The sequence below is a fragment of the Lepus europaeus genome, chromosome 5 (assembly GCF_033115175.1).
Source record: "Lepus europaeus isolate LE1 chromosome 5, mLepTim1.pri, whole genome shotgun sequence".
In the NCBI taxonomy this organism is placed as follows: domain Eukaryota; kingdom Metazoa; phylum Chordata; class Mammalia; order Lagomorpha; family Leporidae; genus Lepus; species Lepus europaeus.
Genome location: NC_084831.1, coordinates 121,337,909 through 121,361,844, shown reverse-complemented (window position 1 = coordinate 121,361,844; position 23,936 = coordinate 121,337,909). Strand labels below are relative to the sequence as shown.

The window sequence follows — 23,936 nt, the reverse complement described above, 5'->3', positions numbered from 1 at the left end:
GATGTCCCTTCCCTAATAAACCTTGCTATTTTACCTCCCACTACTCTCTGTCTCACGCCTGAATTCTTTCTTGCGCGAAGACAAGAACCCTGCAATTTCTCCGGTAACAGTACCAAGCCAGCAGAGGGTGGCGTTTGCAGGGGACATTTTCTTGATTAAAGGGTGAAACACTGCAGATTTGTGAAAAAAACAGCACCGCAGTTTACTCTTGCGATCTGGAGGACTCCTTGCCGCGCCAAGAACCAACTCAAGGTCCTCAGCTTGGCATTCAAGGCCTCCCAGGATCAGGCTCCCCCCCCCTCCCCGCTCCAGAGCCACGTGCGGGAACAGGAGGGTTACTAACCTAGCTTGATACCTCTCTAAGCCCCAGTGGAACTGTTCAGCTTCCGCTTCCTCAACGCCCCACCAAGCTGAGCAGTTTATCCTCTTCGACCTTTGCTTATTCTACAACTGTATCGTACGTATATCCCAGGACCTGTGCCTTATTCTTAATTGTATCTTTACATCCCCTGCAAGGTTCACAGAAATGAAAACAAAAACACTACAGAAGTTCTTCAGATGACCTTCGAAAAGAGCCACTTCCCTCTGAAGCGTGCAAAAGCCGCGGGAAGACTCCCCGGCGTCTGGCTGGGACTCCACACAGACGAAGCTGAATCCGGGCAATCTAAGTTCACGCGTTTTGTTTCCTTGTCGTCCAACCTGCCCACAACAAAGATGGATTCTTCTAGCCCTCCCGTGAGTCTGCTTTCAAATGAGCCGTAACAGCCATCTTTTTTATGGGCACAGTGCAAGCCGGAAAGTCACGCCCTACCTTGCCTCAGGAACGCCGGGCGCCCTGAAATCGCCGACAGTCCAATGGGAATGGACGTTTTGGCCGGAACCGCTCCGCCTCACGACCGGAAGAGGCTTTGCGTCAGGGCGTTGGGGCCGGAAGTGACGGGGAGGTGGTAGTGGGGTAGTTGGCGGGTGGTTGAGTAGAGCCGGTCGCCATGTCCGCGGGGAGCGCGACGCATCCTGGAGCCGGCGGGTAAAGCTTCGCGGGCAGGGGTTTCGGAGCGAGCATGGGGGCGCGGGAGAGACCAGGGACCTGCGTACGGGTAGAGAGGCGCTTAAGTGGGAAATGTACGTAATGGGAGGTCGGACTTCGGGGAAGAGGGTGTGGAGCAGGCCTGGGGCCCCGGAAGAGAGCCGGAGGGAATCCGAGGGAGCAGGGAAGCGGGCACTCTCGGAAGGGCGAGGGAGAAGGAAGGCATGGAAGACAGGGAACTTTCCGAAGATGACGTGGTGGAAAGGACTTTGGGAATGCGTTGAAGAAAGTGGAAATTTGGGGAAGTACAGCAGTCGTTGCCTGTTGAAGGAGGCCTGGGGACTTCAGTCCTGTTAGATTTGGAGGCCAGAGGAGAACGAGGGGGCTAAGGCTTAATAAAGGAGCGTGAGAGCTTTGGCGCCCAATATTTTCCTTCTACCTGTAGGCGCCGCAGCAAATGGGACCAGCCAGCTCCATCCCCCCTGCTCTTCCTCCCCCCAGCTGCCCCAGGTGGCGAGGTCCCCAGCAGCGGGGGGAGCCCCGGGGGCGCCACAGCTGCTCCCTCAGGAGCCTTGGATGCCGCTGCTGCGGTGGCTGCCAAGATCAATGCCATGCTCATGGCCAAAGGGAAGCTGAAACCAACTCCGAATGCTGCCGAGAAGGTATTCTAAGTCGAGGGGCTCCCTAGGGGCAATGCTGTAAGATCACCGTGGTACTGATGAAAGAGAGCAACTTGAAGATGGTTTGGTCTGAGGACTTCGTGTGGCATTCTGTCCAGGACGTTTTTACATCCAGTTTTGACTGGATGGGTGACAGTTATGGACCACATTGTTTCGCCTGTGTTCACTTAGTTAGGCATATAATGATTTCATGTAATGTCTTTATTGCATGTGCGTTCTTCCTGATGTCAACAGAGAACTTAAGGTGGAATCAGGGAGCTTTTGAGTGTCATCTTTAACCAGAATACGGATAAGGTGCATACACATACACTGAAATGGAGGAATAATTTTTACATGTGCCGTTTTGTGTCCATACAAATTGTGGAAATTATTGGGTCGTTTTATAGAATCCGTGGTACGATTAGAATCTTATAACAAGAGGGGGTATGATCAGAGCATTTACCTTCCCTTGTTTAGATTCAAACTTATCTCAGGTGATTAAGTTACTTGGCATTTGGCCCGAACCCCTGTAGAATCGGAGAATTCTGTGTGTTCTGGTGCAGCCTGTTCCGCTGTAATTATCAATGGAAAAAAGTTAGAGGTCTTGAATTAAAGTGCTACCCAGGGTACCTGTGAGGAGTTCTGTTTGCAAATGCAGTCCTCAGGGAGCCTGCTGGCTAGTCCTGTGGAATGTAGACCATGACCTGTGTGGATGCTTACATGTTGAAGTTCCGCAGAGTGGGGGAAAACTTCTGGTGAGGTAAAAGTTTAATCTTGAGTGTATTTGTTAGGTTTGTGAAGAGAGTACAAGCCAGTTGTTCATTTCTTAGGCCACACTGACCAAGAGGGAATGAATGTTCACTGCATGTTAAGAGACGTCATACTGATGTCAATCATTTAAATTGGTATTTTTTTCTTTAAAGAGTAATCTTTACATAGATAGTTGCAGCAGGAAGCAACACTATACATTAAGTACTGGGTTTAGAATCACGACACCTAGATTTAAAATCCTAAATCCCAGTTAACTCGTTATTTGGCTTTGACATAAACCTTACTTTTTTCCTTGGCAATATTTACACAATTTAAAATACAGTATTTTAGCCACATTTCAAGTATTCAGTTGCTAGTGGCAACCATAAAATTTTTTTAAGTAACACTCAAATCCAGTTATCTGAAGTTGCTTGCAGTTTAGTTTAAATTGAGAGAAACTAAACCAGAGTTTATGATCTTGATGACTTTCATTCTCTTTGTTCTTCTTTAATAAGAGAGTAATGGAATGATTTAAGGATTTAAATTATACTTCATGTTATTTTCATATTTTACTTGAAAGGCAGAATCCATCTGCTGGTTCGCTTCCCAAATGCCTACAACATTCAAGGCTGGGCCAGGCTGAAGCTAGGTGCTAGGAGTTTCCTCTGGGTCTCCCACTTAGGTGGCAGGGCCCCAAGTATTTGAGCTATCATCTATTCCTCCCATGATGTGCGTTAGCAGAAAACCGGATCCAAAATGGAAGAACTGGGTCTCACACCAGGCACTCCAATATAAATGCAGGTTCTGCAAGCCGTTTATTAACTGCTACACCAGATTCCAGATTAAAAATTTTGAGGCCGGCGCCACAGCTCAATAGGCTAATCCTCTGCCTTCGGTGCTGGCACACAGGGTTCTTGTCCTGGTTGCTCCTCTTCCTGTCCAGCTCTCTGCTGTGGCCCGGTAGTGCAGTGGAGGATGGCCCAAGTGCTTGGGCCCTGCACCCCATGGGAGACCAGGAGAAGCACCTGGCTCCTGCCTTCGGATCAGTGGGATGCACCGGCCACGGCGGCCATTGGAGCGTGAACCAACGGAAAAGGAAGACCTTTGTCCACTCTGCCTGTCAAAAAAAAAATTTTTTTTTTTTTTTTTTTTTGAGAACATTGCAAGGACAAAATTTGACATGTTGTGATGTTAGGGGTGGCTCAAAGACAACTTCCTTGTCATGAATGAGGTGTGCAGGTTGTATGCATTGCTCTTTGTTTTATGACACAGCCAGCTATTTGAGCTGTAAAAGCATCATAACTTGACTGTTTAATTTTCCTTTTGGAGGTTGCAGTTTCTAGTCCAGCCTGTTTCTGTAATTATATGGTCATAAAAATGGGCACAGGGGGCTGTTGTGGCACAGTGGTAAGCCACTGCCTACAACCCCAGCATCCCATATGACCACCAGTTTATGAGTCCCAGCTGCTTCCAATCCAGCTCCCTGCTAATAGGCCTGGGAAAGCAAGTGCTTGGGCCCCTGCTACCTACATGGGAGATGTGAAAGGAGTTCCAGGCTCCTGGCTTCCACCTAGCCCAGTTCCAGCCTCTGTGGCCATTTGGGGGTGAACCAGCCGATGGAAGATCAATCAATCTCTCTCTAAGTCTGCCTTTCAGATAAATAAAATAATTTTTTCAAATGGGCACAGGGCTAAGTTTACAGAACAGTCTAGTGATGGCCTTCAGGTAAATCATTTATACTTTGGTATCATTTTGCTTGTTGTTTTATTTGTGAAGAATGACCGAGTGTGCTTACAGGCAGGTGAAGGGGGGCGGGTAAGGAGGTGATGGGACAACGAAAAAGTTTCATTGTATCATATAAACTTTTTAATCTCGGTAGCTTCAAGCCCCTGGCAAAGGCCTCACCAGCAATAAAAGCAAAGATGACCTGGTGGTGGCTGAAGTTGAGATCAATGATGTGCCTCTCACGTGCAGAAACCTGCTGACTCGAGGACAGACTCAAGATGAGGTACGGAGGGATTGGGACTCTGGGGAAGGGGGCAGGCAGGTCAGCTCAGAAAACAGGCCCAACAGATGGGAAGATGGGAGGCATTTATTAGTAGGTTTTGGTCATGGTCTCCGAAGTCAGGGTTGAGTTTAATTTAACTTCAGAGGAAGATCATGAAGCAAATATGAGTAAATTCCCTGGGTTGGTTTCAGTAAGAAACCATGGTATCAAATTTCAGATACAGAATAGAGCTCATTTCTGCCTTACTTGTTGGAATGAATTGAAATCAACCAATGAACACATCATCTTTTTTTAAAAAATTTATTTTTAAATTCTGTGTAACTGTGTGGGATGAGGTACAGTGTTGGTATTTTGATACCTTCACATCTTTTAATAGAGCATTTCCTCTTGTAGATCAGCCGACTTAGTGGGGCTGCAGTATCAACTCGAGGGAGGTTCATGACGACGGAGGAGAAGGCCAAAGTGGGACCAGGGTATGTGTGCTTGTCCTCTGCTGTGGAGACATGCTGGGCGAGTGACCTGTGTTCGCTTCATGTTTTTCATTCTAGGTGAATTCTTGTGCGGTCAGTAGTTTGAGCAGGGTGTGAGCGTGCTTGCACATGCTTTATCCTGGGTGATGAGAAACGCGAGCAGCTGTGTTTTTCCCTGTCTCTTTTGAGTTTTTATTTCACAGTGTTTTTGTTACAGGAAGCAAACTGAAGTATAAGAAGATGATTTTTAAGAATTAATTTTCAGGCCGGCGCCGTGGCTTAACAGGCTAATCCTCTGCCTTGCGGCGCCGGCACCCCGGGTTCTAGTCCCGGTTGGGGTGCCGGATCCTGTCCCGGTTGCCCCTCTTCCAGGCCAGCTCTCTGCTGTGGCCCGGGAAGGCAGTGGAGGATGCCCCAAGTGCTTGGGCCCTGCACCCGCATGGGAGACCAGGAGAAGCACCTGGCTCCTGGCTTCAGATCAGCGAGATGCGCCGGCCGCAGCGGCCATTGGAGGGTGAACCAACGGCAAAAAGGAAGACCTTTCTCTCTGTCTCTCTCTCTCACTATCCACTCTGCCTGTCAAAAAAAAAAAAAATTTTTTTTCATTTTATCTGAAAGACTTAAGCCAGGAGCCCAGAACTCAGTCCAGGCCTCCTATGTGTTGGCAGGGACCCAGGTACTAGAACCCTCACCTCCTGCCTCTCAGGCTGTGCTTTAGCAGGAGGCTGAGGCAGAAGCCGGGAACTGGGACTTGAACCAGGCACTCCAAGGCACGATGCAGGTGTCCTACGCAGTAACTTTTCTTTAAGATTTCCTTATTTGGCCGGCGCTGCGGCTCACTAGGCTAATCCTCTGCCTGCGGCGCCGGTACTCCAGGTTCTAGTCCCGGTTGGGGCGCCGGTTCTGTCCTGGTTGCTCCTCTTGCAGTCCAGCTCTCTGCTGTGGCCCGGGAAGGAAGTGGAGGATGGCCCATGTGCTTTGGACGTGCACCCGCATGGGAGACCAGGAGGAAGCACCTGCCTCCTTTGGATCAGTGCAGTGCGCCAGCCATAGCAGCCATTTGGGGGCTGAACCAACGGAAAAAGGAAGACCTTTGTGTGTGTGTGTGTGTGTGTGTGTCTCTCTCTGTGTCTAACTCTGCCTGTAAAAAAAAATTTTTTTCCTTATTTATTAGAAGGAGAGGTCTTTCTTTCAGTGTTTCTCTCCCTAAATGGCTTCAGTGGCCAGGGAGGAGACAGACTGAAGCCAGGAGCTTTATCTGGGTCTCCTGCCTTCGGCCATCTTTTGTTGCCTTTCTGATGCCATTAGCAGGGAGCTGGATAGGAAGTGCAAAAATTGGGGCGTGAACCGGTCCCTATATGGGATGCTGACATCACAGGCAGCAGCTTAACTTGCTATACCACAACACTGGCCCCCATACAAAATGCCCATCACAAGAAGATAGTTGTTAAGATTTAACATAGCTACATCTAAACTTTTTTTCTGTGAAAATTAACCCCCTAACTGTGTGGTTACATTTAAACTGTAAGTATGCTCATATTTTGTGTAAACTTAAAAAAAAGTCTTGGGTGCACATTTGACCTCTCTGTCAAGATACCTATTTCAGGGGGCTGCACTGTGGCGTAGTAGGCTAAGCCTCCACATGGGGTGCCGCATCCCATATGGACATTGGTTCAAGTCCCAGCTGCTCTACTTCCCTTCCAGCTCTCTGCCATGGCCTCGGAAAGCAGCAGAAGATGGGCCAAGTGCTTGGGCCCCTGTACCCGCAGGGGAGACCTGGAAGAAGCTCCTGGGTCCTGGCTTCCGGTTGGCCCAGCTCTGGTCATTGTGGCCTTTTGGGGAATGAAACAATGGATGAAAGATCTTTCTCTCTCTCTTTCTAATTCTACCCTTCAAATAATAAATAATAAAACAAAAAACAAGACAAAAATTTGTTAAAAGATACCTATTTCACACAGTGGAGTGTCTGGTTTCAGTACCAGCTTCCAAAACCTGATCCAGCTTCCTGCTAATGCACCTCTTAGAAGGAACAAAAGTTCCTGCGTCCTGGCGTTGGCCTGGCCCAGCCTTGGCTGTCGCAGGCATTTGGGGAATGACCCAGCAGACTGGAGTTCTGTGTGTGTGTGTGTGTGTGTGTCTGTCTGTCTCTCTAGGCCTGCCATTCAAATTTCTTTAAAAATCCTGCATTGCCTCCATGATGATTATAAATATAGATTTTCCTATGTAAATATTTAATCTCAAATTCTTTCCTCCCGTTATTCAGTGTTTGAGCTTCTCTTCTCTGGCAGCAGGCAAGCACTCAGAAATGTTATGTTTTGAATGTCTGCTTAAACTGGATATGGCTAGGAGGCAAAATTTGTTTCCTACCCAAAACCAGGAGTATATTTTGGCTTTGTGTGTTTGCTGGTTGCTGTTTTGAACTTTATCTTAAACACAGGTTTTTTTTTTAACCTACCAGTGTTTTTTTTTTTTTTTTTTTTTTTTTTTTTGTTTTGTTTTTTGTTTTTTTGTTTTTTTGACAGGCAGAGTGGACAGTGAGAGAGAGACAGAGAGAAAGGTCTTCCTTTGCCGTTGGTTCACCCTCCAGTGGCCGCCGCGGCTGGCGTACTGCAGCCGGCGCACCGCGCTGATCTGAAGCCAGGAGCCAGGTGTTTCTCCTGGTCTCCCTTGGGGTGCAGGGCCCAAGCACTTGGGCCATCCTCCACTGCACTCCCTGGCCACAGCAGAGAGCTGGCCTGGAAGAGGGGCAACCGGGACAGGATCGGTGCCCCGACCGGGACTAGAACCCGGTGTGCCAGCGCCGCAAGGCGGAGGATTAGCCTGTTGAGCCACGGCGCTGGCCATTACCTACCAGTGTTCATTAACTGTATATGGTTAATGACTGCTTTCTTCATTATTATAGTTATACCTAAACCATCGTTCGTTTAGAATCTGGAGAGTCCCCCTGGGGATGGGTGTTTGGCACAGGGTGCTGACATCCACGTCCCATATCACAGTGCCTGGGGTTGAATACCAGTTTGCCAGCTGATGCATACTCTGAGAGGCAGCAGTTGATAGCCCAAGTAGTTGGGTCCCTGACTCCCCCTTGGGAAACCAGATTTGAGTTCTTGGCTTTTGACACCACCCTGGCCCCACCCCAGCCATTGGAGGCATGGGTGAAGCAGTAACTGGGAGCGCTGGCTGCGTTTTGTCTCTGCCTCACAAATCACAAGTAAACAGTATATTTTTTTGAAAGTTCCTGTTTCACTATTACTCTTACCCCATTAATTTGTATAGCCAAGGCAAGTAGCCTATGACGTATTAGAGAATCCAGTAAACAAGGAATTTTTAAAAAAAGATTTATTTATTTGAAAAGCAGAGTTAAAGAGAAAGAGACAGAGAGTTCTTTGATTTACTGGTTCATTCCCTAAATGACCACAGTGGCCAGGGCTGGGCCAGGCCGAAGCCAGGAGCCCCTTCTGGGTCTCCCATGTGGGTACAGTGATCAAGGACTTGGGCCATTCTCCACTGCTTTCCCAGGCACATTAGCAGGGAGCTGGATTGGAAGCAGAGCAGCCAGGACTGAAACAATTGCCTGTGTGGGATGCTGGCTTTATAGGCAATGCTTAACCCACTATGCCACAATGCTGGCCCCATAAAAGAGATTTTTATAAAAATGTTATGGGGGGCCAGAGCTGTGGCGTAGCGGGTGGAACCACCACCTACAGTGCCTGCATTCCATGTGGGTGCTGGTTCGAGTCCCAGCTGTTCCACTTCCAATCTAGCTCTCTGCTGTGGCCTAAGGAAGCAGTGGAGGATGGCCTGGGTCCTTGGGCCCCTGCACCCTCATGGGAGACTCGGAGGAGGCTCGAGGCTTCTGGCCCCTGGCTTCTGTTTGGTGGAGCTCCGGCCGTTGCTGCTAATTGGGGAGTGGGCCAGCAGATGGAGACCTCTCTGCCTCTCCTTCTCTCTTTCTGTGTAGCTCTCACTTTCAAGTAAATAATTAAATTTTTAGAAAAAAGAAATGTTATGGGGCTGGCACTGTGGCCTAGCGGGTAAAGCTGCTGCCTGCAGTGCTGGCATCCCATATGGATGCCAGTTCAAGACCCAGCTGCTCCAGTTCCAATCCAGCTCTCTGCAATGGCCTAGGAAAGCAGTGGAAGATGGCCCAAGTGTTTGGGCTTCTGCACCCATGTGAGAGACCTAGAAGAAGCTCCTGGCTTCAGATAGGCACAGCTCTGAGCTTTGCAGCGAATTGGGGAGTGAGCAACAGATGGAAGACCTCTCTCTCTTTGTCACTCTGTAACTCTGATTTTCAAATAAATAAATAAATCTTTTAAAAAAAGTTATGTTTGGGGCTGGAGCTGCATCCACATGGGAGACCAGGAAGAAGCTCCTGGTTCCTGGCGTTGGCATAGCACAGTCCTGGCTGTTGCAGCCATTTGGGGAGTGAACCAGTGGATGGAAGATCTCTCTCTGCTCTCTGCTTCTCTTTCTCTAACTCTACCTTCAAATAAATTAATCTTTTTTTTGGGGGGGGGGACAGGTAGAGTGGACAGTGAGAGAGAGAGAGACAGAAAAGTCTTCCTTTTCCATTGGTTCACCCCACAATGGCCGCTGTGGCTGGCGCACTGCGCTGATCTGAAGCCAGGAGCCAAGTGCTTCTCCTGGTCTCCTATGGGGTGCAGGGCCCAAGCACCTGGGCCATCCTCCACTGCACTCCCGGGCCATAGCAGAGAGCTGGACTGGAAGAGGAGCGACCGGGACAGAATCCGGCGCCCCGACCAGGACTAGAACCCGGTGTGCCGGCGCCACAGGTGAAGGATTAGCCTATTGAGCCACGGCGCTGGCCCAAATAAATTATTCTTAGAAAAAAGGTTCATCTCCTGGAAAGGCAGAGAGAGAGAGAAAACATGAGCGTGAGTGAGCTTTTCCATCAGCTGTCTCACTCCCCAAATACACACAACAGTGCAGGCTAAAGCTAAGAGTCCAGAACTCCATCAGGATTTCTCGCATTGGTGACAGGGGCCCAAGTACTTGGATCATCATCCACTTCCTCTCTGGATGCACTAGCTGGATTGGAAATGGAGTGGTGGAGACAAAAATCTGGCTCTGTGTTGTGGGGTGTGAATGTCCAATGCTGTGCAATAGGGCCTGCCCCGGGAATTCTGTTCTTGAATGTTGAATTGTTTTAGTTGATTGGATAACATTGCTGATAAGCCCTAAAAACAGAATTGATTTTTGTATTACAAATGAAATATTTGACTCCTTTGCTAATTTGAGATTATTCTTTTGTCTTTTTCTTTATAGGGATCGTCCATTATATCTTCATGTTCAGGGACAGACAAGGGAATTAGTGGACAGTAAGTAATGTTTTGTGAATAGCCAAGTACAGCTGTGTGGGCTGTTTTACCTCTTATTTCTGAGCTATAGATCAGCATGTATGGTTTAGAGTTGACAAGCCACATATTTGGGTATCCTGTGGAGTAATGCTCAAGTAATTGAACCTGTGGCCCATCTTTATCATTAGACACTAGGCAGCTCATTCAGTTGTTTGGCACAGTGTCTTACTCTTTGTTTTTTCCCAGGAGCTGTAAACCGAATCAAAGAAATTATCACCAATGGAGTGGTAAAAGCTGCTACGGGGACAAGCCCAACTTTCAATGGTGCAACAGTCACTGTCTATCACCAGCCAGCTCCCATTGCACAGCTGTCTCCAGCTGTTAGCCAGAAACCTCCTTTCCAGTCAGGGGTATGTTCTGGGGGAGGGATCGTCATTTTATTTCTGTAAAAATGATACATGCCACATAATCATGCGAGGCAAAAAACATCAGATCCCGAGATTCCAGTCAGTTACCCACTGTTCATATTCTGTTGGCGGACTAGCTAGGTTTCCCAAATACTCGGAACATCTGAGCACCCTTATCAACATCCTGGTGAATTCTAGAAAGGGGCCTGACAGCACGGGTATGTACATGGCACAGTGTGCAGGTGGTGGTTTTACTTGATTTGTGAGCTTGGTGGCAGCTGGAGGACTAAGAAGGCTGAGTCTGATGAAGCAAGACTCGGCTGATACACTCCTCCTAGAAAAAAGGGTTGGAGAGAGCAGCTCTCCTTGGAGAAGGTCACGGGGGCTGACTGTACTACCCAACATTCTGTTCCAGTTTCGTAAAAGCCTGGCTTTGCTGCAATTTCTTTTTGTCCTAATCTCAGTTGGAGGGAAGTAGATATGTTTACTCAGTATCATCTCTGAGATGTTTGACTCGGGTATCTGTAGCTGAATAGAATCTTCAGCTGAACAGAATTAGGTGTTTTCTTTTGTAGGTAGGTGTGGGGAAAATGAAGTTCTGAAGTGAGGGTCCTTGGCCGAGTTTATTTTTGTGGTCAAGATCATAGGAGATCCTAATTGTGGATGTGATTAAGAGTATTTTGGGCTTTAAAGTATTTTAAATAACAATTTTCTAAAAGATTAGCATTTAATAATTCTTTGTTTAATCTGAGATATTTCCTTCTTCCACAGATGCATTATGTTCAAGATAAATTATTTGTGGGTCTAGAACATGCTGTGCCCACTTTTAATGTCAAAGAGAAGGTGGAAGGTCCAGGCTGCTCTTATTTGCAGCATATTCAGATTGAAACGGGTGCCAAGGTTTTTCTACGGGGCAAAGGTTCGGGCTGCATTGAGCCAGCATCTGGTCGGGAAGCTTTTGAACCTATGTATATTTATATCAGGTATGCACCGCTGGGGCCGAGGACGTTTGCACCCTTGGCAGCGTCTCAGGGCAGGCTAGAATGATTCAGAAGGAGAAGAAAATGGGCTTAGTAGAAGCACATGGGATTTAGATAAATATTAGGAATAGTAGCTTTATAATTAATAGACATCATTGAGTTAGGAGGTAATTAACTCTTTGTTATTTAGGTCCTTGGATTTTATTCTAGTTTATGACCCTAAAATGAGCTGGGACAAACCTTAAATAACTTTCATTTAAATCTATGATAATATTAATATGTCTTACGAGTAATTTCATGACCTGTAAATGTTTATATCAAGAATTACCACTACCCAGAGAAAGACCACTGACATTTACATTTATCTCTCTGTTTTCATTATTTTATTTGAGAGAAAGACAAAGAGAGCTCCCATTCTTTGGTTCACTCTGCAAATGTGCCTGCTGGCCAGGGATATAGTAAAACTAGACCCAGGAACTGGGAACTCAATCCAGGTCTCGCATGGGGATGGTAGGAACTTAATTACTTGAGCCATTTACTATTGCCTCCCACAGTTGCTTTGGTGGGAAGCTGGGGCTAGGCCTGGGGCCCAAATACTCTGATGTAGGATGTTTGAGCATATATATTTTTTTAATGTTTTAACATTTTTTTAAAAAAAGTTTTATTTAATTGAATGGCAGAGTTACAGAGAGGGAGGGAGAGACAGAGATCTTCCATGCACTGGTTCACTCACCAAGTGGTTGTATCAGCCTAGGCTGGGCCAGGCTGAAGCCAGGAGCTTGGAACTTTATCTGAGTCTCCCACATGGTTGGGCAGGGAGCTGGATTGGGAGTTTAGCATCTGGGACTTGAACTGGTGCTCATGGGATGCTAGTGTCACAGGTGGTGGCTTAACCCACTGCCTGGACGTGGGGATCTTAACTGCTAAACACTTAACTCCTTGTATCTCAAAAGGTTTATATGACATTATTTTTGTGTTCCTATTTATAATTTTTCAGAGCGTTAGGTCTGAGCTACAATAAATATACTAAAGGAAATTGATAGAATGAAAACAAAAAGAATTCTGTATTGTTGGTTTTTCCCTCCATTGAATGCTGCCTCTCATTTCTTTGCAGTCATCCCAAACCAGAAGGCCTGGCTGCTGCTAAGAAGCTCTGTGAGAATCTCTTACAAACAGTGAGTTGCCTTTGTCTGCTATTCAGAATATTCTCCAGTTTAGAGTGTCTGCTCCCGCTGTAGCAGATTCCTGCAGACGTGCTGATGGCTTGTTCTATCACAGTTCAGGACGCCTGAAGTCTGGAATCAGCGTGCTGGCAGGCTGATTGCTTCTGTAGTCCTTGAGAGAGAAAGTATCACCTGCTGTCTCTTCTGCTGGTTGAATTGATATTCTTTGGCTTATGTTAGCATGATTTCAATCTGAAACAAGGGTAAGGGTGAGCATTTGGCTTGGCACTTAAGATACTACTAAAGGGGCTGGAGCTGTGGCTTAGCAGGGAAAAGCCACTGCCTGCAGTGCCGGCATACTGTATGGTTGCCAGTTTGAGTCCCAGCTGCACCACTTGTGTTCCAGCTCTTTGCTGTGGCCTGGGAAAGCAGTGGAGAATGGCCCAAGTCCTTGGGCCCTTGCTCCCATGTGGGTGACCTGGAGGAAGCTCCAGGCTCCCGGCTGCAGATTGGCCCAGCTCCAGCCATCGCAGCCATTTGGGGAGTGAGCCAGCGGATGGAAAACCTCTCTTTCTGTGTCTGCCTCTGTGTAACTACCTTTCCGATAAATAGAGATTTTTAAAACATACCATTTGAGTCTCCTGCTGTGATAGTTTAAAGCATGTTAGCCATGTATTTGAGATAGTTGCTCATTTGATTATCCATTCTTTATTTTCTACAAATAGTTAACTAAAAATTAAGCCATGTGATTGTTTTTATGACACTTGAAAAGGAAGTCAGGTGGGTTGAGTATGTTCTGTCTGTTTCTTTGGCATTTAAGGGTGCCTTATTGGGAAGCTTTTTTTTTTTTTTGTGTGACAGGCAGTTAGACAGTGAGAGAGAGAGAGAGAGAAAGGTCTTCCTTCCGTTGGTTCACCTCCCAAATGGCACTGCACCGATCTGAAGCCAGGAGCCAAGTGCTTCCTCCTGGTCTCCCATGAGGGTGCAGGGGCCAAGCACTTGGGCCATCCTCCATTGCCCTCCCGGGCCACAGCAGAGAGCTGGACTGCAAGAGGAGCAACTGGGACAAAATCTGGCGCCCCAACTGGAACTAGAACCCGGGGTGCTGGTGCCGCAGGCAGAGGATTAGCCAAGTGAGCTGTAGCGCCGGTTTGGTTTTTTATTTTTTTTTTTCCCAAGGTGTATATATTTATTTGAAACTTAGCTATATAGAAAAAGAGGGAGCAAGATCTTCATCTGCTGGTTCACTCCCTGGATGGCTGTTAGAAGGCCACAACACTGAGGCTGAGCCAGGCCAGAGCCAGGAGCTTCATCTGGGTGAATGCAGGGGCCCATAACTTGAGCAGTCTTCACTGGTCTCACAGGTGCATCAGCAGGGAGCTGGATCTGAAGTGGAGCAGCTGGGACACAAACCAGTGCCCATATGGGATGCTGGTATCTCAGGTGGAGGCTTTCCCTACTGTGCCACAACACCGGCCCTGCCGTATTTCCTTTGTGTATAACTTGATTTACCAATTCTTGTATCACATAACTTCTTTGGCCATTTTCTGTCTTTGTTGGTACTGGAAGTTATAGGTTCAGTATGATGCTGGTAGTGAAAGACAGTGGGAGAGAAATGTTCAGTTTTTTTTTTAAGATTTACTTATTTATTTGAAAGAGTTACACAGAGGAGAGAGAGAGGTGTCTTCCATCTGCTGGTTCACTCCCCAATTGGCCTCAATGGCCAGAGCTACGTTGATCCGAAGCCAGGAGCCAGGAACTTCTTCCGGTCTCCCACGTGGGTGCAGGGGCCCAAGCACTTGGCCATCTTCCACTGCTTTCCCAGGCCATAGCAGAGAGCTGGATCAGAAGTGGAGCAGCCAGGACTCAGTACTGCAGGCAGCGGCTTTACCTGCTACACCACAGCGCTGACCCCATATTAAGTCTTTATTAAACTGAGCTCTTGAGGACAAGGCACCTAGTAATTGAAAATAAATTCTCACTGGTACACTAACAACTTAGGAATTTCCTAACTACTTAATTTTTTGAACTTTCTAGGGATTTTTGTACCTTGAAATTGAGTCTAGTCTGGGGGATTTAGGATTGCACTTGCTTCTGATTCTCAAAACCTGGCTTACTCATTTATAGTCCACCTTGGCCAGCGACGTGGCTCAGTAGGATAATCCTCCGCCTGTGGCGCTGGCATCCCAGGTTCTAGTCCCAGTTGGGACGCCGGATTCTGTCCCATTTGCTCCTCTTGCAGTCCAGCTCTCTGCTGTGGCCTGGGAAGGCAGTGGAGGATGGACCAAGTGCTTGGCCCCTGCACCCACGTGGGAGACCGGAAGAAGTTCCTGGCTCCTGGCTTCGGATCAACGTAGCTCTGGCCATTGAGGCCAATTGGGGAGTGAACCAGCAGATGGAAGACACCTCTCTCTCTCCTCTGTGTAACTCTTTCAAATAAATAAGTAAATCTTAAAAAAAAACTGAACATTTCTCTCCCACTGTCTTTCACTACCAGCATCATACTGAACCTGGCTCTTGGCTTCAGATCGGCGCAGCACGCTGGCTGTAGCGGCCATTTGGGGGGTGAACCAATGGAAGGAAGACCTTTCTCTCTGTCTCTCTCTCTCACTGTCTAACTCTGCCTGTAAAAAAAAATTTATAGTCTACCTTATTAAAAATTACTAAATTTAAAAAGTTAAATATAATTAGATCATCAGTGGAAGTATTTTAATTTCTAACTGCTTTAGTCCTAGAAGTATATGATCAGACTTTTGTAAATAATACAGTTAGGATTGTCTCCCATATTAATGTGTTTTTGCCTCTTTTTCAGGTTCATGCTGAATACTCTAGATTTGTGAATCAGATTAATACTGCCGTACCTTTACCAGGTGTGTATGTCTTGCAGTGTTAAAAGTGTTTTGTTAGTGGTAGTTATGTGTAACTATGGTACTTGAGGCTGGTCTTAACTGTGCCAGGGCACTAATAATATTCCCTTCAACTTAGGGTAATTTGGAAAGCCATTCATGCCTCAGTATTTTTCTTCCCTAGATATTAAGTTTAATATTCAGCTAAAATGTCTCATTCTGCTGCAGCTGATTAAACACTTTTTTTCTTCCCCCTCAGGCTATACACAACCCTCTGCTATAAGTAGTGTCCCTCCTCAACCACCATATTATCCATCCAATGGCTATCAGTCTGGTTACCCTGTTGTTCCCCCTCCTCAGCAGCCAGTTCAACCTCCCTACGGAGTACCAAGCATAGTGCCACCAGCTGTTTCATTGGCACCTGGAGTCTTGCCAGCATTACCTACTGGAGTACCACCTGTGCCAACACAATACCCGATTACACAAGTGCAGCCTCCAGCTAGCACTGGACAGGTAGGATGCCAGGATGCGAAGTCTATTGAATTTAGGAGACACTAGGGAGGGGGGATATGGGAGGAGATGGAGATACATAATGTGGGAGATAACTATAATGTGGGTGGCTCTTTGACCATTGTCTTTTTATTTTCACCACCAGCATATCTGAAAACTGTGTGTGTATGTCATTATATGTGCTTGTTTTTACAAGTCTTGACACTAGTGGTTTACGATGCAGGCAATTAGCAGACTTTCTCCTCTGTTGATTTGTTTAATTTTACTTTGCTTCAAAGGCAGAGAGATCTTCTGTTGTGCAACAACTGGTGTTGGGTCAAGCTGAAGCCCCAGACTGGGTCTGGGGCTCCTGTATGGGTAGAATCCAAGTACTTAAGCAATTACCTGCAGCCTCCCAGTGTGTGTGTTAATAGGAAGCTGGCAGGTTGGTGGCTGAGCTGAGATTTGAACTATGCAGGCTGACATGAGATGGCAGGCATCCCAAGTGACATCTTAACCACTGGGCCAAGTGTTCCCCCACAAGCGTTTTAATGAGTTCCAGGGTGTAAAGATTTTAGGCTTTATGAGGCACACAGTCTTTATCACAACTACTTTACACTGTTGTGGCATAAAAGCAGCCATAGAACATAGCTAAATGAATGAGAATGGCTGTACTATAATACGAATTTATTTACAAAAATGGGTGGCCAACCAACATTGTGGTTTTCTGTCCTTAGCTTTGCATTGTTTTTTTTTTTTTTTAATTTTTATTTGTTTATTTATTTTTAATTGTTTGACAGGCAGAGTGGACAGAGAGAGAGAGAGACAGAGAGAAAGGTCTTCCATTGCCGTTGGTTCACCCTCCAATGGCCACCGCGGCTGGCGCACTGCGGCCGGCTCACCGCGCTGATCCGAAGGCAGGAGCCAGGTGCTTCTCGTGGTCTCCCATGGGGTGCAGGGCCCAAGCACTTGGGCCATCCTCCACTGCACTCCCTGGCCACAGCAGAGAGCTGGCCTCGGAAGAGGGGCAACCAGGACAGAATCCGGTGCCCCGACCGAGACTAGAACCCAGTGTGCCGGCGCTGCAAGGCGGAGGATTAGCCTAGTGAGCCGCAGCGCCGGCCAGCTTTGCATTGTTAACAGAATCAGGGATAAGGAGGCTGGCCTATTACCTCTTTGCCCTAATAGCTAAAATTTAGCAGTTCTAATTTCAATTTATTTATTTGTGTTATATTTTAAAGGCACAGAGCTCTTCCAGTGGTTCATTCTCCCCAAATGCCTGCAACATGCAACAGCCAGGGCTGGGCCCCACCAACATCAAGAACCTGGAATTCAGTCTGAGTCTCCCACATGGGTGACAGTGACTCAAGTACTTGAGCCATCACCTGCTACCTGTCAGGGTGTGCATTAGCAGGAAACTGGATTGGAAGGGGAGGAACCAATCTCAAACCAGACTTAACAATATGGGATGCAGGCATCCCAAACAGCTGCCTCAGCAGTTTTAATCTTAGAGAAGGAAACACTATATCATATGCAGTTGTTGATAGGCTAAGAGATACATTGCAACCTGAAGGATTACAAGTACTGATATGTTTCTTTACTGATTTCTTAAATTATGTAAGAAAATAAAATTTTAGGAAAGAATGTATGTCTAGGTCATTTGGATGAATTCATACTTGGAGGCGGGGAGCGACTGCTGAGAGCATGGTAATGGATTTATGGTAGGCCCTTCTCTGTGGGCCTCTCATTGTGTACCCATGCCAGAGTAAACGGCAGCCTCGAACCATTGCCCAGCTTCCCTGTGAGTGGACTGTGAGCACTGATGCAGGTTGCACAATGTGTAACAAAGCCTTAGGAAGTAAATTCTGCTTATGATCGCTGGTCACAGTTACTTTGCTTTATGTATTTCTTTTTTTTTTTTTTTTTTTAAGGGAAAGGGTTTATTGGGGAAAACCCAGCAGACTGGAAGGGAGGGACAAAGGATAAGAGAGAGACAGAGGAGAGAAAGAGGAGAGAAGGGAGAGAAGAGCCAAGAGTTGCTTTATGTATTTCAACAGATGTGTGGTTCCCCATCTTTGAGCTGCAGCTCTTTGTAATCAAGAAGCCCTAGGTCAGAATGGTTAAGAGCTAGGCATTAGATTGCAAGGGTTCATAAGTTTTCCCATTTTTTTAGCTTTTTTTTTTTTTTTTTTTTTTTGACAGGCAGAGTGGACAGTGAGAGAGAGAGACAGAGAGAAAGGTCTTCCTTTTTGCCGTTGGTTCACCCTCCAATGGCCGCTGCAGTAGCACGCTGCGGCCGGCGCACCGCGCCGATCGGATGGCAGGAGCCAGGTGCTTTATCCTGGTCTCCCATGGGGTGCAGGGCCCAAGGACTTGGGCCATCCTCCCCTGCACTCCCTGGCCACAGCAGAGAGCTGGCTTGGAAGAGGGGCAACCGGGACAGGATCAGTGCCCCGACCGGGACTAGAACCTGGTGTGCCGGCGCCGCAAGGCAGAGGATTAGCCTAGTGAGCCGCGGCGCCGGCCGTATTTTTTTTTTTTTTTTTTTTTTAAGATTTATTTATTTATTTTGAAAGAGTTACACGGAGAGAGAGAGAGAGGTTTTCCATCCTCTGGTTCACTCCCCAATAGGCCACCAACAGCCAGATCTGTGCCGATCCAAAGCCAGGAGCCAGGAGCTTTTTCTGGGTCTCCCAAGTGGGTGCAGGGGCCCAAGGACTTTGGCCATCTTCTATTGCTTTCCCAGGCCATAGCAGAGAGCTAGATTGGAAGAAGAGCAGCCAGGACTAGAACCTGCGCCCATATGGGATGCCAGCGCTTTAGGCCAGGGCGTTAACCTGCTGCGCCACAGCGCCAGCCCCCAGCTGTATGTTCTTTGCATGTGACTTAATCTATCCTTAAAATGGGCCTAATGATAAAATATCATAAGCATTACAGTGATTGAGATGACCAAGCAGTCAGTACGTTAGCTGTTATATTTAAAGAAATGTAGTTTTCCTTTTAAGGAATGGTAAATGAAGTTGCCTCTGCCACAGGCATTATTGGCATTTATGATACAGAAAGAGCAGTTCACATTAATGAAAGTGCTTTCGATAAGAAAGTCCTTGTTTGAGGACTTCTGAACTAAGTAAGGGATTTGACTTTTTATTGTTTGTTAATGGTCATATTTGCTCCCAATATTCCAAAAGGACAACAGGTTTTTCCTGAGAACTCAACAGCACTGTATACAGATTGTCAGCTTTATATTTCCCTAGGATGAAGGTGGCAAGGCTTGGTGATAGTCTTACCAAATAAAACATGAAGGAGGGGCTGGCGCCATGGCTCACTTGGTTAATCCTCTGCCTGCAGCACCAGCTTCCCGTATGGGCGCCGGGTTCTAGTCCCGGTTGCTCCTCTTCCAGTCTAGCTCTCTGCTTTGACCCGGGAGGGCATTGGAGAATGGGAGACCAGGAGGAAGCACCTGGCTCCTGGCTACGGATCAGCACAGTTCCAGCTGTAGCAGCCATTTTGGGGGTGAACCAACGGAAGGAAGACCTTTCTTTCTGTCTCTCTCTCTCACTAACTCTATCTGTCAAAAAAAAAAAAAGGAAACCAAGGACCTGAAAATGAAAAGACACATCTGTGTATTATATTGTGATCAATGCTTGCCATTTTAGTTGCACAGTCTCACACATTTTTCCTCCTTGGTTTGTTTTGGTCCCAGAGTCCAATGAGTGGTCCTTTCATTCCTGCTGCTCCTGTCAAAACTGCCTTGCCTGCTGGCCCCCAGCCCCAGCCCCAGCCCCCACTCCCAGCTCAGCCTCAGGCACAAAAGAGACGATTCACAGAGGAGCTACCAGATGAACGCGAATCTGGACTTCTTGGATACCAGGTTAAATACAATACCTTGTCTTTGCCTTGTCCTATCCTCCTACTGTATTCTCCCTTTAAAGAAAGACATTCGCATCTGTATCAGCTGTCCTCCCTGTGCTGGGATTTCTGCTTTCTAGGATCAATTTAGGTTAGAGTTTTATTACTGAGGATTAACTTCAAGGAAGCGTGACTCCTTTTGGGTGGGTTTTGTTTTTGCATCAGTGTGAAAAGAAAATACAAATATCTCAATCTGGAAAGAAATACCCCTTCCTTTTATAGTATAGCCGACTCATGAGACTCTGATAGTTTTCATTGCCCTTTGCCCCTCGCCTAAAGCCTTCAGTCTGCCAGTATGTGGTTTGTATTTAAAGCTTTGGCTTTCAGTTTGTTACTTTCTGCACTAAAAGGGTGATTTCTCTCTCCAGCCACCACCCCCCAGAGATTGCCAGAGATGGAGTAATTCTGTACATACACATAATTGTAAAAATAACCATTCACTGAAGTTAAAATTATTAAAATATGTAGTTTTGGTGCAATTTTATCAGGAGAAGCACCTTTACATTTCGCCAGAATTGTTAAGGTATTGAAGCAAAAGCATTTTTACAGTTTATAACTAGGTTAATACAGGCCAGTTGAATTATGGGGAGTCAGCTGAAAGCATAGCATAAGAGAGGATCCCTGACTTGGTCCTATGAAGGAACAGAATTCCCTACTTTGACAACAGTTGTATTCCAAAGACCTATGTAGTACAGTTTAAGTTACTGCAATTTATCAGAAAGATGAGGCACTTGACAGTTACATTAAGGAGCTAAAGTCAATACAGCAGTTGTAGATTTGCTAATGCCACTGTATTTTTCTGCTCATAGCATGGACCCATTCATATGACTAATTTAGGTACAGGCTTCTCCAGTCAGAATGAGATTGAAGGTGCAGGATCGAAGCCGGCAAGTTCCTCAGGCAAAGAGAGAGAGAGGGACAGGTAAGTGAATTAGAACAATTACCCAAATATGTTGGAGTGTCATTTGCTTGCCCCACTGCCATGAATAATGGACGTTGCTACAAGCATTAGTCATTTGAATCAAGCTCATGTTTGATAGAGTAACGAAAGATAGAATCATTTGCCTTTCAGAGTCTTAGAAGCAGTTGCACTCAGCTTTGAAGAATTCTGCACTTCCACATCTTCCTTTACTTTAACTTTCTGCATCTTAGCCATTTTCCTAAGGGTGGACAGTGACAGAAATGTTAAAAAAAAAAAAAAAAAGGCTATTTTAACTACATGAATGGGGAGTCTTGCCTGCCTCCAGTGTTTCATTTTGCTTTTTCTGTAAGGAGCAGAGAGAGCTTTGTACAACAGCTTATTCTTTAGCATGGCCCAGTTACGTAGACAGGCCTTGTCATTTTTGTACTTGATAACAGCTCAAGAGAGGGATGGAGGTAGGGAGGAAAGGTTAAAATTAATGGTTGGAATGAATATGAAGGATTATCTGCATGTTTAATTGTTCTACTTTTTGTGCTGGATTAGTTTAAGTTTGCCTAAAAGAAAGTTTCATTGTGTCTTTCTCACAGGCAGTTGATGCCTCCACCAGCCTTTCCAGTGACTGGAATAAAAACAGAATCTGATGGAAGGAATGGATCTGGGACCTTAACAGGGAGCCACGGTGAGTGAGGTGCAGCTGGGGGACAGGGAAGTGACGAAGTAGGACTGCTCTTCAGCTGTTAGTTTTCTAACCTGATGTCATTCAGGTGTTTAATCCAACCTCTCTAATCTACTGGCTAATGAGAGTTTTTTGTTTTTGTTTTTGTTTTATTTATATGGACAGCATATATTTACACAGCTTTTTATTTTCAACCGACGTGTGTCTAGAAAAGAGGCACTCAACTTAATTTGTACGTAGCATCAGTGACATTAAAACTCTTAAGAAATACTAATAATTGGTAGGTCATTTCAAAATTTTGTTGCCTGTGTTGTCTGGAGGTAATGTGATCCAGAACTAATAAAAACTGAGCCACATATCCCCTCGTAGCTCTTTTGGTCAGTAACGGTCAGCTTGTGGCTGTTAGGAAAAGGTTGTCTTTTAGCAGCTCAGAACTCTTACATCGTATAGTGGTGTATGGAGTCATTTTTGTTCCTTGTCCATAATCATAAAAATGAACAGAAGAAAGTACATTTTTCTTTTCTTAACTTCTTTTCTTTTAACTCTTTAAAAGGTGAAATACCAGCCCCAAGAGACTCACTTGCTAACTTTCCTTTTTTTCTTTTTTTTTCTTTTTTTTTTTTTTTTTTTGTGTTTCTTTTTTCTTTCTCTGTTTTCTTACATGGTTCTGGTGGATTCACATTTGCTGATGCTGGTGCTGTTTTTCGTGTGATCTTCAACGTTTTTGGGTGACCATTGACCCTGTGACCTCAAAATGGTGTCCAACTAACCAATTACAATTAACATCTTTTTTTTAATTAACGAATTTGTGGTATTATCTTTTTTTTCTTTTTTGTCTTGGTGGGGAATGGGGTTGGGGTTATTTTCCTCTATTCTAGATTATCCAGCCAAGAAGATGAAAACTACAGAGAAGGGATTTGGCTTGGTGGCTTATGCTGCAGATTCATCTGATGAAGAGGAGGAGCATGGAGGTCATAAAAATGCAAGTAATTTTCCGCAGGGCTGGAGTTTGGGATATCAGTACCCTTCGTCACAACCACGCGCTAAACAACAGATGCCATTCTGGATGGCGCCATAGGAAGCAGTGGAATGGAGTTTTGACCCTCGGTGACTCTTCTTAGCAATAATGCATGCATTTGATTTAACAAGACTCTGGGGCCTGTACTGGGAACCATCTTGGACCTTTGCAGAAGTTAGAGATGCAGTGTCCCCTCTGTTGAAAGAATTCCATTTTTTAAAAAAAAATTCAGCTGTGGCATAACATCTGTTAAAATCTACCTAGAATCACAAATTTGTCTCAGAAGCTTTCTAACAGTTGTTGAAATGTGCTTGTCCAACAAAGCATCAGGGTCATTCCCAAATACATTTGCCCTGGTCCAGCGTTTTCCAAATGAATAAGCCCAATTCTGATGTCAAGAAAGTTTTGTTTGTATTTTACTACTGTTTGGTCGATTTTGATAATAACTGGTTACAAACAAAGCCTTACTATTTATTAGTGGGGAAATGATTTTAAGACCATCTTTTCCTTTCATTACTTAATTCCAGAAGATCCTCCTTCCTATTTCGTTTTTCTGTTTTGGGAAATGCTAGCTGGATCCTGAATAGGGAAATGGAAGTTATTTTTTCATTGTGACTTTTTAATCGGGGTGATCCGGAGTTGGCCCCTTCAGGCGCATGTGTCAGAGAGCCATTGTATTTTTATTGCCCTTCTAAGCTCCTGTTTTCAGCTGAGTCAGAGAAAACTACTTGACTAAGAGCTGGTCAGAACTCGCCACAAATACAAAACACAGTGGTCTGTCTCTCTGGGAACTGGTTGCGGCTGAGGAGAGAGTGGCTGCTCAGTAGGATGGTGGACTCAGTGACTGGAATTGCTTCATGTCCTTTTTCTTGGCATTACAGGTTTTGCCAAAAGAACTTTTTTGTATCAAATATTGATGTGTGAAAGTGAAGGAGCTAGTCTGCCGAACCAGGAGTAGTTTGAGATACTGAACTGTCATTTTTGCACATTTGAATACTTTACAGGCTGGCTTTGTATAAACTTATCCTCTGGTTTCCTATATGTTGTAAATATTTAGACCACAATTTCATTATAAATAAATGTATAAATATTCTGCTTGTGTTTCTTTTTCTTCCACGCCCATCCATACGCTGAAACTTTAGCATAATGTGATTGGATCCTCACCAGAAAGATACATATAGATAATTCTTAGAGTTTTGTAACTGCAAAAAAGTCCACGTTAAAATATTTCAGGGTTACCATGCTGGGTGTTTTGCATTTTTGTTTTAGCTTTCCTTTATTAGTGGGTTAA

The 23,936-nt window shown here is 45.7% G+C and overlaps 1 protein-coding gene and 2 non-coding genes across 4 annotated transcripts; all 3 read left to right on the top strand.

Moving 5' to 3' along the window:
• The first annotated feature begins 942 nt into the window (after nt 1-942).
• Nucleotides 943-23,738, top strand: KHDC4 (KH domain containing 4, pre-mRNA splicing factor). 2 transcript variants are annotated; one of them, XM_062192460.1, is made up of 14 exons: nt 943-1,027; nt 1,473-1,689; nt 4,316-4,444; nt 4,838-4,917; nt 10,204-10,256; nt 10,482-10,645; nt 11,414-11,625; nt 12,737-12,797; nt 15,598-15,655; nt 15,891-16,144; nt 19,824-19,991; nt 20,839-20,951; nt 21,539-21,630; nt 22,506-23,738. In XM_062192460.1, the coding sequence occupies exons 1-14, from the start codon at nt 990-992 to the stop codon at nt 22,703-22,705; spliced, it is 1,839 nt and encodes a 612-aa protein (XP_062048444.1). In that variant the 5' UTR covers nt 943-989; the 3' UTR covers nt 22,706-23,738. The 2 variants fall into 2 exon arrangements, with proteins under 2 accessions (XP_062048444.1, XP_062048445.1); XM_062192461.1 differs by lacking the exon at nt 22,506-23,738 and having other exon boundaries at nt 20,867-20,951; nt 21,539-21,632.
• Nucleotides 10,920-11,049, top strand: LOC133761337 (small Cajal body-specific RNA 4). The gene has a single exon (XR_009866138.1). It is a non-coding gene; the product is annotated as a small Cajal body-specific RNA 4 (non-coding RNA).
• On the top strand, nt 17,823-17,959 carry LOC133761327 (small nucleolar RNA SNORA42/SNORA80 family). Its single transcript, XR_009866129.1, has one exon. It is a non-coding gene; the product is annotated as a small nucleolar RNA SNORA42/SNORA80 family (small nucleolar RNA).
• Nucleotides 23,739-23,936: the final 198 nt, after the last annotated feature.